Below are 15,810 nucleotides of genomic sequence, written 5' to 3' on the forward strand. Positions count from 1 at the left end.
TCCCTGTGGAATGTAATTCAGGCCAGTAATTTCTCCTTAACAAACATATCTAATAAGTTTATGGATAAAGTAGCGCTAGGTATTGCTGCTCAATCCAGGCAGATCAAGCAGTTGAATGCCACGATGGTTACAAGTGTATGGTACAGTGCAAGTTAGAATATTTTGAAAATAAACAGAGGTGCAATAATCTACGTTTTTTTGAACTTCCCTAAACCACCAATTTTATTACTGATGGATATGTTGAGAAAATATTTGAAGTATTAAAAATGACTGATCAAACTATGCCTCCTATTGTAAAAGCATTTTATGTGTCTGTGCCAGGGAAAGGAGATCAGTTATCTCAGGTTGACTGTAAGACATTGGATTTGACCAACTTTTTTGGAGTCTTTGCAAGTCATAACCCAGAACACTTTAGTAGTGACATTTGCTTTGGAAATGGACCACAGCTTTCTATTGTGTTTATTCTTCAAGTACATGTAAGAGCATTTTTTGGGATCTGCAATCCATGTATTTCCTGAGCTGCCCAGGACTACACAGAAAAGGAGTTCTTAGCTTTCAATCCTAGAACTCTTGCGTTTGATGTTAGCTTTTTGCTTAAATTTCCTTGTAATTGTTTTGGTATTTTAAGGGTAAAAATTATTTTTTGACTCCAAGCAGCTCTAGATTTTTTTTTTTATATAGAGAAGGCGTGAAAGTTTTGAATGTAACTCTACAGGTATAATCGCTGTTAATGTCAGCTGTTGGATAACCCTGGAATCACCGTTGGTTAAAATTTGATTTTCCTGTTACTGTATATTAGTAGCCCACCCTCCTTTTTTTGTGGACGAAGTATTTATTTCTTTATTCCCTTATTCTCATTTATTATTTGTTGCATTTGTATCCCACATTTTCCCACCTATTTGCAGGCTCAATGTGGCTTACAATTTTCCATCATTTAATTGATATGGTTTATTTTTCTTTTCACTTCTAATGATGTGATAGTAATATCTGGAAATTATAAAAAAGGGACTTCATTCAAGATTATCTCTCTAGTACATAAAAACTTTTCCATTCAGGAATGCCTTCATCATTGTCCGGTTACATTATTCCATACACTATCAGATCACTGAGGTCAAGTCAACAGAACATTTTAGTTGTACCTTCTTTTCGTCATACTAGTCTAGACCAGGTGTTCTCAACCCAGTCCTTGAGACTCACTTGGCCAGTCAGGTTTTCAGAATACTCACAAGGAATATGAATATGCATCAGAAATTTGCATAACATGGAGGTAGGGCATGCACATTTTTTTCTTCATATTCATTGCATATTGCTAGCTAGGTGAGTCCTTAGGACTGGACTGAAAACCTCAATCTAGACTCAATAAAATTTAGCATAGTAGGTCCCTTCGGAATCACTTACCAAATCATCTACATCCTATTATGAACTAACTAACTTCCGCAAACTATTGAAGACCCATCTCTTTAACAAGGAATACCACAAAGACCAACAAATATGAACTCCTTCACAAATACCCAGAACTGTCTTTACTACTCGCTTGTTATATTAATAGCATGCTTTATCACTATCATGTTACCCAAGAGCCTTCTGTAATACTAAATGTTTACTTTCTCATATATCTCTATTATTCATGATGTATTGTAAGACACATTGAGCCTGCAAAGAGGTGGGAAAATGTGGGATACAAATGCAATAAATAAAATAAACCTTCCTACACATACTTCAGGAAAATATTGACTCTATGGCAGGGCTAGTGCACAGTCCTTTACAACACATCTTTACTTTTATTTTCACTTGTATTGAGATGATGTAATTTTTCTTCTTTCTCCTTTGCATGGCTATCTCCTATATTTTATTTTCCAAACAGTGGTAATAATAAACTAAATATAGAACAAATGCATCAACTACATATAAAATTCCAAAGACCAGATTTGAGATATAAATGCTACTAAGTTATGCCAAAAAATCAATACTGAAGGACAGAACCAGAACATGTGGCCCAGAGTGGCGTTCACATTTTGGCATTTAAGACAACAGTCTGAAGACTTCAATGTTGCCCTATAAGCTCTTCTGGGAGATATACAGAGCCTCATGACAATTTTATACTGCATCTCTCAAAGTGTAACATTATCCTTGAGGGCTCTTACTCTAGTTAGGCGCATTTTCAACTGCTCTTCTGTAACCTCAGTTTAATTCCCCTTCCCAAGCATGAGTCAATTTATCATAGTTAATAAGGGGTAGGACACTATGCAAATATTTATAAAAAAAACAAAACAAAAAAATATATATACACACACACACACACACATACCGGAACAGTAAGACATAAGCATCGCCACACTGGGACAGACCAAAGGTCCATCTAGCCCAGCACCCTGTCTCTGACAGTGGCCAATCCAGGTCACAATCACCCGACAAGATCCACGGAGCAAAGCATTTTGTACTGCTTGTCCCAGGAATAATGGATTTTTACCTACGTTCCTTTAATAACATTCTATGGCCTTTTCCTTCAGGAAGCTGTCCAAACCTTGCTTAAACTCTGCTAAACTAATCGCCTTAACCACATTCTCCGGCAACGAATTCCAGAGTCGAATTACGCACTGAGTAAAGAAACATTTCTCTTATTTGTTTTAAACTTAATGCACTCCAGCTTCATCGCATGCCCCCTTGTCCTAGTATTTTTTGAAAGCGTAAACAGACACTCCATACCTATCTTTTCCACTCCACTCATTATTTTATATACCTCTATCATATCACCCCTCAGCCGCCTTTTCTCCAAGCTGAAGAGCCCCAGCCGCTTTAGCCTTTCCTCATAGGAAAGTCGTCCCATCCACTTAATCATCTTCGTCGCCCTTCTCTGCACCTTTTCCAATTCCACTATATCTTTTTTGAAGTGCGGTGACCAGAATTGAACACAATAATCTTGGTGTGGACGCACCATGGACCGATACAGTGGCATTATAATATCCTCATTTTTGTTTTCCATCCCTTTCCTAATAATACCTAACATTCTATTTGCTTTCTTAGTCTCAGCAGCACACTGAGCAGAAGATTTCAACGTATCATCAATGATGACTCCCAGATCCCTTTCTCGTTCCGTGACTCCTAATGCTGAACCTCGCATGACAGCTATAGTTTGGGCTCCTCTTTCTCACATGCACCACTTCGCACTTGCTCACATTGAACGTCATCTGCCATTTAGACGCCCAGTCTCCTAGTCTCGCAATATCTCCTTGGAACTTTTCACAATCTTCCCGTGATTTGACGACCTTAAACAACTTTGTGTCATCAGCAAATTTGATAACTTCACTAGTTATCCCCACCTCCAGGTCATTTATGAAAATGTTAAAAAGCAACGGTCCCAGCACAGATCCCTCAGGGACCCCACTAACTACCCTTCTCCATTGCGAATAGTGACCATTTAACCCTACTCTCTGTTTCCTATCTTTCAACCAGTTTTTAATCCATAACAATACACTACCTCTGATCCCATGACTCTCTAACTTCCTCTGGAGCCTTTCATGAGGGACTTTGTCAAACGCTTTCTGAAAGTCCAGATACACAATATCCACCGGCTCACCTTTATCGCCATGTTTGGCTTTTTATTATATACCACTTGGGAAACTATGTTAATAAAGTGGTTTTATGATTTGGTGCTACTGTTTCAGTGGACAACAGACTTAAAGAAAACAATCTTATGAGCCTCCTTAGTATAGAGCACACCACCCCTTTTTTTCCCCTATAAAGTTGTATATTGCAGTTGAGTGTGGCATCTCCAATAATTGTTATGAGGACCAACAGCGCTACCTCTCTTTCTTAATAAGAAGTGACAGCATTAGATTTTTGTTGCAAATTATTGTAAGTAATGTGAGATTGTCCCAGTATATATTTTTATATCTCAAAAATTGTGTTTGAAATTTTATAAATAATTGATGCACATGATCCATACATTAGATATGCTTGGTCTTATTTGCAGAAACAGTTCTTAAAGAAAAAAAAGTTACATATGAATCCTAATTATTGTGGGAAATCTCATTTATGAGACTTAAGAATTGCTCTGTTTTATTCACATGGTGAATCATTAAGTTCTTAACAGAATGCCTTTCAGACCCTGAAGCAGGCAACTGTGTCAAAACATGGCCATGTTGAGACAAAACTTTTATAAACTATTTATTCTATTTTAAATTTGAATAGTTTGCTATTAAAGTTTTTACTTTTTCTTATAGCCTTTGGCTTAACTTTGCTTTTTTTTTTTGCTTGGTGGTTTGTAAAGCAGATCCTCTCTTTACAGTGCTACTTGCCTGCTCATGTAGTGTTTGCATTGCTCTTACAATCTTCACTTTGTGGCAAGTTCCACACAGCAAATTTACACTAAATAGCTTTCCTGTCGGTGTTGGCCTACTGTGCAGGTGACCTAGCTTCAAGTCCCCAAAACAGTGCCTGGCTCTCAGACTAGCAGAGGCCAGATACAGTGCAGAGGTGATGAATGAGAAGGAAATTCCAAGTACTGTACAACAGCGATACCAATTATGGAAGGAAAAATGAAGGAAAAAAAAAAAAAAAGAGCTGGCCTAACCAGGGAAACTTCCCTAGTGGCTTTGAATGAAGTTTTGTGACACCTCAGCTTCTGAAAATCTGTCCTCAAAGGTAGGATGCAGGGCTAGAAGCAAACAGAGGTAGCAAAATAAATAAAATTGTCTCTGCCAGAAAACCATTTTTTTTAAAGAGCTCTTCTTGACATAAGCCTATAAAAACGATAAACCAGGATATTTCAGGGAGACATCCAAGATGGCTGTACTCATCTAGGAGCGCTGCAGACCTCGCGTTTCTTTCTCATAGAATGCCGAAAAGAAGAGGCAAGGCAGTGGTTCGGGCTTCCCCAATGCCTACCTCTTTGCCTGTTGGTCCTATCGACCGTTTTCTGAGGATGACAGCTCAAGGTGGAATGCCCAGGAGCAGTTCCATAGGAGACGCCAGCACAATGGAGGAAATTTCGGCGTCTCCCGGACTAGATGTCACGCCGAGCCCTGATGCAAGAGCCCCGCCCCCGCAGCGGACAAGTTCCCCCTCTGTTAGAATGAGCAGTCAGACGCCAAAGAGCGGATCCGACTTGACTTCGTGTGAAGCCCATACTGAATATCTTCAGAGGGAAGCAGGGGGGCGATTGTTGCCCCCTTAAAGGAAGTAGTCCGGTGATATGTGGCGCGGGACAAGAAGAACCAGGTAATGGTCAGAAAACAGATTTATCAGATATGTCTTTAGCGATGTTAGAGAAACCGGTAACTTTGGATTCCTTGTGGGACCTGGTCTCTCAAATGGTTCAAAATCAACTGCAACAAAAGTAGTATCTCAAAAAGTTAATGTTACTGAAAAAAAATGGAGAAAAGTGAAACCGAAACTAAACTTTCTTCTGAAAAGATTGATAAGGTAGAAGAAAAAGTTATAAAGGTGGAGAAAACACAAACTGTTATATTGAAAGATATTACAAACTTTAGGAATAAAATGGAAATTTATGAGAACCACATGCAAAGATACAATCTAAGATTTATAAACTTTCCAAAAGTTAAAATGATAAAACCATTGGAGATGATACAATGCTATTTTAAAGACATTTTGGAGATATCAGAGATAAACCTACCACCTCTTACTCAAGTGTATAATGTGCCTTCTAAAATACAAGAGCAATTACAACAACAACAAGATTCCTTAAATGTGACAAATCTTTTGGAAATGTCTGATACTGTACAAGCAACTGCGGCAACCTTGGTAGCCACAGTTGCTTTACTGCCAGACAAACAATGGCTGTTTAGAATGTTCTTTAAACATAAGGATAAAATGTTTTTGGGATTAAAGATATCACTATTTCCAGATGTTTCGAAAGAAAGAAACAAAAAACGTAAACAATTTTTGATATTGAAACCAGAAGTACTGAGACTAGGAGCCACATTTTACCTTCGTTTTCCTTGTAAATGTATAATATGCTATAATTCACATAAATATGTTTTCATGGACCCATCACAATTAACATCGTTTGTAACATCTAAAAGAATTGAAGGAGCGAAATAGAATTTTAAATGTCTCCTAGATGCTAAATTTCCTTAAAGAATCGTTCTTCTTTCCCACTTTAATCCTCCTATACTAATGATGTCTCCCTTTAAAGTGGACTTGAGTGTTTGTATTATGTGAAATTTAGTTTATTTTGTTTGTTAAATATGAGAAAACAACACTTTCTAATCAAGTGTAATTCCTTGAAATAATTGTATATGTATAAAAATTAAAAACAAAATAATAAACCACTGAGATAAGAATCTGCCTTATAAATCTACCGGCCCATAACTCAGATTTAAACTTACCAGCTTGTAGGTGTTTCATCATCTCCCATTTCACCTTCTTCTATCCCTTCCATTCCTTCATCTTTGTCTTCTATATGCTGAGAATGAAAAGCTATTTTAACAATTCTCACAAACCGTTCCTCCTTTTAAGCATGTCCAGTTTAAAACAAAATGTGGCTTAGAACAAAACACCTACAGAGAGAGAGGCCGATCTGGAAGCTGTTCTGTACACTTGTACCACAAATCTGGCTTAAAAAGTGCATGAGAGTGGGAAGGAAAGGGAGGCTTCTAGTACGAATCCATACCAAAACTCTAGGCACAAGACTCAACCTACCAAAACCCATGTGGGCTCACTTTGAGCCTCTGTTTCTCTCCTCTCATCACCATAAGCCAGAACTCGACTCTAGCTGACACACTGGTTGGTATGAGTCATTGAAGGCATGATGACCTAGAAGCAACAGGAGCGACATTGCTGCAAAGACTGGCCTGCCTTCCATTGTGCTCAGGCCTCATCTAGCACAGGTCTCCCATACCAGAACACTTAATACCCAAGACTTACAAACAGATGGTTTGACTATTACTACATATCATAGATTTATGTCATGCATTACAGTTAATCCACTTCATGAATACACTGCAACAAAACCTAATTCCATGTTATTACTTAAGCATAATATCTATAGTGTTCCCTCTGGGACAATTCTTAGGTACAACCAAATGAATCAAAGTTATTTGATATACTGTCATTTGACTACAAGTACAATGCAACAGCAGAAGAGACGGTCAAAGTACTGACAATAAAAATACAAAAAAAAAAGCACCAAGAGCCATTCAAGCACGGGATAGTCAAGAGTCCTTTATTAGACTCGACACAGGCCGTGTTCCGGCATCTGAAACTTTGGTGCCAACTTCAGGACATCGGTGTGCTATGATGCACTTTGATTCTCCGTAGATATTTTTAACTTGTTTCAGTTTGCTGATTATATGGGCTTTTAGCTCACAATTTTAAATTGACTGACTCTATTGAGCCCCGACGTAGGCGCTCGACACCGAAACATGGTCCGTGTCGGGTCTAGTAAAGGACTCTTGACTATCCCATGCTTGAACAGCCCTTGGTGCTTTTTTTGTATTTTTGACTAGAAATAAACATCAAAATGGTTTACAAACAATTAGATTCTAAAACTCACAATGAATCCACAGTTAATATGCACGAGATAGATTTGCAAGCACTACATCCTTGGAATTCAAACCTCTCTCATGGATATGCATTGTGGATAACCTGAAAACCTGACTGGCTGGGTGTGCCCCAAGGACTGGGTTGAAAACTACTGCTCTAACATCTCCTCTCAGTCATCTATTCTCCCAGTTGAAGAGCTTGTTTAGCTTTTCTTCACAGGAAAACTGTTCTATTCCCTTAATTATTTTGGTTGCTGTTCTCTGTGCTTTCTCTAGCTCCTTGCATCTAAAAAGAAAATGGTACATATTTCTTAGCCATTTTCACGATGAAAGAAAATGTATTTTAAAATTAGAGACGTTTTCATCATCAAAATCATCCTTTTTTTTTTTAGCTAACAAGAATTTCATCACTGTTAAATGATACACCTTTTTAGGCTGGAAAGGATCATATGGAATTAACTATCTTTCAAATCCAGGTGTAATTTAGACCTGCAAAGGACACCTTTGTTATCCAACAAATTAGAAGGTTGGAGAAGAGCATTCCTATATGCTTCACCTTTTGTCCCAGTGTGCTCTCCTGCTCATTGGTATTGAAAACAGTGACATTTTCCAGGTTAAACTGAGACTGCAAATTCAGGCCTGTGAAGAAAGAAACACAGGTTACTAAAAGCATGAAAGGAAACGCCTAGACTGAAGTATTTAACAGACAGATAATCTGCGTGTAGGTTCTACCAACTGCACTAGGGATGGAGAAAACTAAGCACTGCAGGTTATGATACCATTTATTGGACCAATATGAAGACCACACAAAGATATATAGTATATAAGCTATCTGAAGAAAAGAATTGCAACTTCTTCATATAAAGCGAAGATACATACCTGTAGCAGGTATTCTCCGAGGACAGCAGGCTGATTGTTCTCACATTTGGGTCGACGTCCGCATCAGCTCAGGAATCGGCATTTTGCAAGCAAAATATAAAAAAGTTTTGCCAGAGTCTTCTGGCGCGTGTGCAGCGCGCACCGCGCATGCGCGGACCAATTTCCTGCCCGTCATGTAAATGCGTTCCTCAGTTAAATCAAAAGCATAAAAAGAAACAAATCAACTCTAAAGGGGAGGTGGGCGGGTTTGTGAGAACAATCAGCCTGCTGTCCTCGGAAAATACATGCTACAGGTAAGTATCTTCGCTTTCTACGAGGACAAGCAGGCTGCTTGTTCTCACATGTGGGGTATCCCTAGCAACCAGGCTCACTCAAAACAATGAACATTAGTCAACTGGGCCTCGCAATGGCGAGGACATAACAGAGATTGACCTGAAACCATAAACAACTAACTGAGAGTGCAGCCTGGAACAGAACAAAAATGGGTCTACGGGGGTACAGTTGGATTCTAAACCCCGAACAGATTCTGCAGCACCGACTGCCCAAACCGACTGTCGCGTCGGGTATCCTGCTGAAGGCAGTAGTGAGATGTGAATGTGTGGACTGATGACCACGTTGCAGCCTTGCAAATCTCTTCAATGGAGGCTAACTTTAAGTGAGCCACTGACACCGGCATGGCTCTAACATTGTGAGCCGTGACATGGCCCTTCAGAGTCAGCCCAGCTTGGGCGTAAGTGAAGGAAATGCAATCTGCTAGACAAATGGAGATTGTGTGTTTTCCGATGGCGACTCCCCTCCTGTAGGAATCAAAAGAAACAAACAACTAGGCGGACTGTCTAAAGGGCTTTGTCCGCCCCACGAAAAAAAACAATGCTCTCTTGCAGTCCAAGGTGTGCAAACTGCTTTCGCCAGGGCGGGTATGAGGACGGGGAAAGAATGTTGGCAAGACAACTGACTGGTTCAGATGGAACTCCGACACCACCTTTGGCAGGAACTTAGGGTGCGTGCGGAGGACTACTATGTTGTGATGAAATTGGATACAAGGTGCATGTACTACTAAGGCCTGAAGCTCACTGACACTATGAGCTGAAGTAACAGCCAACAAGAAAATGACCTTCCAAGTCAAGTACTTCAGATGGCAGGAATTCAATGTTTCAAAAGGAGCTTTCATCAGCTGAGTGAGAACGATGTTGAGATCCCATGACACTGGTGGAGGTTTGACAGGGGGCTTTGAGAAAAGCAAACCTCTCATGAAGCGAACAACTAAACGCTGTCCAGAGATAGGCTTACCCTCTACACGCCGATGATAGGCACTAATCGCACTAAGATGAACCCTTACTGAGTTGGTTTTGAGGCCAGACTCTGATAAGTGTAGAAGGTATTCAAGCAGGGTCCGTGTAGGACAAGAAAGAGGATCTAGGGCCTTGCTGTCACACCAGACGGCAAATCTCCTCCATTTGAAAGAATAACACATATCCGTGGAATCTTTTCTGGAAGCAAGCAAGACTCGGGACACACCCTCTGAAAGACCCAAGGAGGCGAATTCTAAGCTCTCAACATCGAGGCCATGAGAGCCAGAGACTGGAGGCTGGGATGTAGAAGCGACCCCTCGTTCTGAGGGTTGGAAAACAGTCCAATCTTCATGGTTCTTCGGAGGACAACTCCAGAAGAAGAGGGAACCAAATCTGACATGGCCAGAAGGGTGCAATCAGGATCACAGTTCGGCAGTCTTGCTTGAGTTTCAGTAAAGTCTTCCCTACTAGAGGTATGGGAGGATACGCATATAGAAAGCCTGTTCCCCAATGCAGGAGAAAGGCATCTGACGCTAGTCTGTCGTGGGCCTGAAATCTGGAACATAACTGAGGGACCTTGTGATTGATCTGAGTGGCAAAAAGATCCACAGAGGTAGTGCCCCACGCTTGGAAGATCTTGCGGACTACGCCCATGTTCAGTGACCACTCGTGAGGTTGCATTACCCTGCTCAGCCTGTCGGCCAGACTGTTTACGCCTGCCAGATAAGTGGCTTGGAGAAACATGCCATGACGGTGAGCCCAAAGCCACATCTGGACAGCTTCCTGACAGAGGGCGAGATCCGGTGCCCCCCTGCTTGTTGGTGTAAAACATGGCAATCTGATTGTCTGTCTGAATTAAGATTACTTGGTTGGCCAGCCTATCTCTGAAAGCTTTTAGAGCGTTCCAGACCTTTTTCCTGAAAGGACCAGGCTCCCTGAGTGTGGAGTCCATCTACATGAGCTCCCCATCCCAGGAGACATGCATCCGTCGTCAGCACTTTTTGTGGATCAGGAACTTGGAATGGTCATCCCATGGTCAAATTGGATCGAATCGTCCACCACTGAAGAGAATTCCAAAAGCCGGTGGAAAGATGGATTACATCCTCTAGATCCCCGCAGCTTGATACCACTGGGAAGCTAGGGTCCATTGAGCTGATTTCATATGTAGACGTGCCATGGGCGTGACATGAACTGTGGAGGCCATGTGCCCCAGAAGTCTCAACATCTGCCGAGAAATGACCTGCTGAGATGCTCGAACCATGGACAAAAGGGACAGAAGGTTGCCGCCCTTGCCTCGGGGAGATAAGCTCGAGTGTTCAGCAGCGCTCCAATGAATTCCAATTTTTGGACTGGGGTGAGATGGGACTTGGGATAATTTATGACGAACCCCAGTAGCTTCAGCACTTGAATAGTCATTTGCATGGACTCCAGAGCACCTTCCTTTGAGGTGCTCTTCACCAGCCAATCGTCGAGATAAGGAAACACATGCACTCCCAGTCTGCGTAGCAACGCTGCGACTACAGCTAGGCATTTGGTAAACACTCTGGGCGCAGATGCCAGGCCAAAAGGCAGTACACAGTACTGAAAGTGCAGTGTTCCCAGTCGAAATCGAAGATACATCCTGTGAGCTGGAAGTATCGAGATGTGTGTGTAAGCATCCTTTAAGTCCAGAGAACTTAGCCAACCATTTTCCTGAATTATGTAAAGAAGGGTGCCCAGGGAAACCATCCTGAACTTTTCTCGGATAAGAAATTTGTTCAGGGCCCTTAGGTCTAGAATGGGACGCATCCCCCCTGTTTTCCTTTGCACAAGGACGTACCTGCAATAGAATCCCAGCCTTTCTTCCCCTGGTGGAACGGGTTCGACTGCATGGGCCTGTAGAAGGGCGGAGAGTTCCTCTGCAAGTACCTGCTTGTGCTGGGAGCTGAAGGACTGAGCTCCTGGTGGACAATTTGGAGGTTTGGATTCTAGATTGAGGGTGTATCCTAACTGGACAATTTGAAGAACCCACCGGTCGGAGGTTATAAGAGGCCACCTTTGGTGAAAAAATATTAACCTCCCTCCAACCGGCAAGTCGTCCGGTACGGACACATTTACTGAGGCTATGCTGAACTGGAGCCAGTCAAAAGCCCGTCCCTTGCTTTTGCTGGGGAGCCGCAGTGGCCTTAGGTGCACGCTGTTGACGGGAACTAGCACGCTGGGACTGAGCCTGGGTAGGCTGCCGAGAAGCAGGAATGTACCTACGCCTAGCATAGGAATAGGGAGCACTCCTCTTCCCTCCAAAAAAAACCTAGTTGAGGAGGTAGTAGCAGAAGACACCCGGCAGGAGAGAGAATCCATAGCATCATTGTGCTTCTTGAGCTGGTCAACTAGATCCTCTACTTTCTCACCAAAAATGTTAACCCCCCGGCAAGGAACATCTGCTGTCCGCTGCTGGACCGAATGATCCAGGTCAGAGACACGCAGCCATGAGAGTCTGTGCATCACTATACCTTGGGCAGCGATCCTGGATGCTACATCAAAAGTGTCGAACGTACCCCTGGCCAGGAATTTTCAACACGCCTGCACCTGACCACCTGGCGAAAAGGCTCGGCCTGCTCCGGAGGGAGTGCATCAACCAAGCTAGACAGTTGCCTCACCGAGTTCTGCAAGTGGATGCTCGTGAAGAGCCGGTATGTCTGGATTTTGGCAGCGAGCATAGCGGCCTGATACGCTTTCCTCCCAAAAGAGTCCAAGGTTCTAGATTCTCTGCCTGGGGGCACCGAGGCATAAACTCTAGTGCTTTTGGCTCTTTTCAGAGCGGAGTCCACCACCATGGAATTGTGCGGTAGCTGAGACCTCATTAATCCAGGTTCCCCATGGATCCGATATTGGGATTCAGTCTTTTTCGGGATCACGGGATTAGAGAGAGAGAACGACCAGTTTCGCATAAGGACTTCCTTCAGTACATTATGCAAAGGAGCCACTGCAGGCTCTCTAGGCAGAGAAAAATAATCCAGGACCTCAAGCATCTCAGCCCTGGGCTCATCCTCAACCTCCATAGGGAAGGGAATAGCCGCAGCCATTTCCCGGACAAAGGAGGTAAAGGATAGACTCTCCGGTAGAGAAAATCTCCATTCTATTGGAGGGGAAGGTTCAGAGGGAATCCCATACGACTCGTCAGAAGAAAAGTATCTGGGATCCTCCTCTTCCTTCCACGAACGCTCATCTTCAGTATCGGACAAGACATCCCTCAGAGCAGTCTGAAACTAAGCCTGCCTCGACGCCGAGAAACGACATCCTCGATGGCGGTGCCGAGAAGTCGACGCCCGCCTGGACTCCGGTGAAGCTTCCTCCACTGACGTCGAAGGGGAGTCGACCTGGGTGGCAGGCAGCACCGAGGTCGGGGACCTCACCACAGGCGAAGGGCCAGATGCCGCTGCAGCAGATGGTATGGAAGGCGCAAGCACCTCAGACACTGAAGCAGACTGGCGTGGCAATCCTTCCAGAAGCTCGTCGAGAGCCGCCATCGGACAAGGCTGTGGGGTCGGTAAAGAAGTCGGTGGCAGAATCTGTCAAGGCTCGGGAGCAGGTACCGGGCTGCCAGAAGACCGACGCATCGGCACCTCCTGAATAGAGGGGGAGCGATCCTCTTGGCGCTGAAGCTTCTCGGGTGCCAATTCCCTTGAAGCCCCAGAGCTCCCAGCACTGTGTGTCAAAGGAGAACGATGATGGTGCTTCTTCGCCGTCACTCGACGCCCATCATCGAGACTCCTTGGTACCGATGAGGATGTGGAATCCTCATGCCTCCTTGGGGCCAGGTCCGACGAAGGTCGGTCCCGGGGGTCCTGCATAACAGAGGCCTCGAGGCAGGTGGAGACCCACTCAATGCCTCACTGCTCCCAGCGCAAATAGGTCTTATTACCTCTGCTCCCGACGTTGATGCTTCCCTTGAAGTCGATGTTGACACTGCCGACCTCAGTACCGATGTTGAAGGACTGGACCGAGCCCCAAAAAGCTTTTCTTGTTGGGCTTCTCGAGAAGCTTGGGTCCGTTTCTTCATACGAAGGCACAGACTACAAGTGGCAGGGCTTTGGTCGAGCCCAAGGCACTGGATACACCAGGCGTGGGTATCGGTACCTGAGATGGTCCGGTTGCGCCGAGTACAACGTTTGAAGCTGCTGGGTGTCTTCGATAACATGGAAGGAAAAACGGCTTCAGCGAAAAGACGCGATTGTGCCTGTTAGAAGAGAAAAGGGCATAAAAAGGGAACAACCCGACCCCATGGCCTAAGCCGACTGCGTCAAAAACAAAGGAAACTTTAAAAGAGCAAAAATAAAGAAACTACGGGAAGTGTTTTTTTTTTTTTACTGTATAATTGTTGAAAAAAAAGAATAGAAAATAAGGAAAAAAGCCACGAAATAACCGAAGACTCTTTCCCGGGCCTGAGAGCAGCGCAGAAAAACAACCCTACCACACCTCAACGCGGAGACAGGCAGGAAATCAGTGCGCGCTGCACGTGCGCCAGAAGACTCTGGCAAAACTTTTTTATATTTTGCTTGCAAAATGACGATTCCTGGGCCGACGCGGACGTCGACCCACATGTGAGAACAAGCAGCCTGCTTGTCCTCGGAGAAAAGGATTTTACGCTCGGTCAATGAAACTGATTACTACCTGCACCATACACCCTGTTTTCTATGGGAATATGACTAGTACTGTTCCATAATTGTTTATCATAACCTGCAGAGTGTCTAGTTTACGCATATTTCAGGGCAGGCTCCAGAAATCAGGACTGTGCTCCATCCTTGGATCTGCCTCCAACTTCTTTGGCCTGCAGTGACGCTTTATAGGAGATAACTGGAAAGCACCATAAACTGCTCTTGAGGGATCCAGATCAACACAAGATGGCATAACATTGCTTAATAGAGCAGAACAAAATATTTTATTTTAGTTATATTTGTACCCCGTGCTTTCCCACTCATGACAGGCTCAATGTGGCTTACATATAGAGGTATTTATTTGTACCTGGGGCAATGGAGGGTTAAGTGACTTGCCCAGAGTCACAAGGAGCTGTGCCTGAAGTGGGAATCGAACTCAGTTCCCCAGGACCAGAGTCCACCTCCCTAACCACTAGGCCACTCCTCCACTCCTAATATCAAACCAAAAAGGTAGAATCCCCCTCCAGACACTGTTGGGAAGTTGTGTTTTGGGCATGTAATCTCTACAGACTCTTGCCTGAAGAGACAGAACCAAAATATCAATGGACTGCTTCAACAAACCTTCCATTCACTATTCTGCAGATCTTTGAGAGCTGAGCCCCCTTCCATGGGGACAGTGGTCTTCTACATCATGGCTGAATCCAAGGCATAAGAACGTAAGAATAGCCATACTGGATCAGACCAATGGTTCATCTAGCCCAGCATTCTGCTTCCAACAGTGGCCAATCCAGGTCACAAGTACCTGGCAGAAACTCAATTAGTAACAACATTCCATGCTAACGATCCCAGGGGAAGCAGTGGCTTCCCACTTTAAAGCAGACAAGACGTTCTCCTCCTCCTCGAATATGTAACAAAGTCTACTCATAGCCTTCCCCACCATCAACCCAGTGTTGCAATCACCTCCGTGGAATGGAAATGCCTTGGCTGGCTTTGTAATTCTTTATAGGAGCAAGTCTTTAGCAATGGATTGCTTTGTTAGCTTCTCCTTTGAGATTCTTTAGCCTGCCAGAGCCAGGGCATTCAGGAGCAAAAGTTCCTTTTTTACTGCAATTATACATTTTTTGTATTACAATAATAATAATAATAGAAAATACCATAAGCAAATATACATCCACAAAGAGAAGCGTCTCTAATTCAAAACATTACACATGAAAAGCACAAATTCAAGGGGAAAAAACCTCTGAAGTGCCACTAAACTGTGGCGTAGCCCAGTCTGGAAGGATGACAAATGCATACTCCAAAATGGCAGTCTTTCCTAACAAGTAGTCATTCCACTCTGCTCTGGGATCCTGTACAATGGCTACTGCAGACACAAAGCCTACCTTCTTTTCCTTGTAAAGATACCCCCTTCCTCCGTTCTTCTCCTAGAACTCGTCAATCCTCTATAAAGGTGCAGCAAATACTGCCTGCAGCTAAACCCGAGTACTTACAGCACTG

General features: G+C 43.5%; 1 protein-coding gene across 1 annotated transcript in view; it reads right to left on the reverse strand.

Annotated features, from left to right (window-relative positions):
* THOC1 (THO complex 1) overlaps window positions 1-15,810 on the reverse strand; it is a 131,635-nt gene that overhangs the window by 71,459 nt on the left and 44,366 nt on the right. The window contains exons 8-9 of the mRNA XM_030212935.1: window positions 8,062-8,144; window positions 6,351-6,427 (exon numbers count right to left, since the gene is read on the reverse strand). Coding sequence (XP_030068795.1) covers window positions 6,351-6,427; window positions 8,062-8,144 — 160 coding nt within the window. The remainder of the gene's footprint in view (window positions 1-6,350; window positions 6,428-8,061; window positions 8,145-15,810) is intronic.

This window comes from Microcaecilia unicolor, chromosome 1 (assembly GCF_901765095.1).
Source record: "Microcaecilia unicolor chromosome 1, aMicUni1.1, whole genome shotgun sequence".
Lineage (NCBI taxonomy): Eukaryota > Metazoa > Chordata > Amphibia > Gymnophiona > Siphonopidae > Microcaecilia > Microcaecilia unicolor.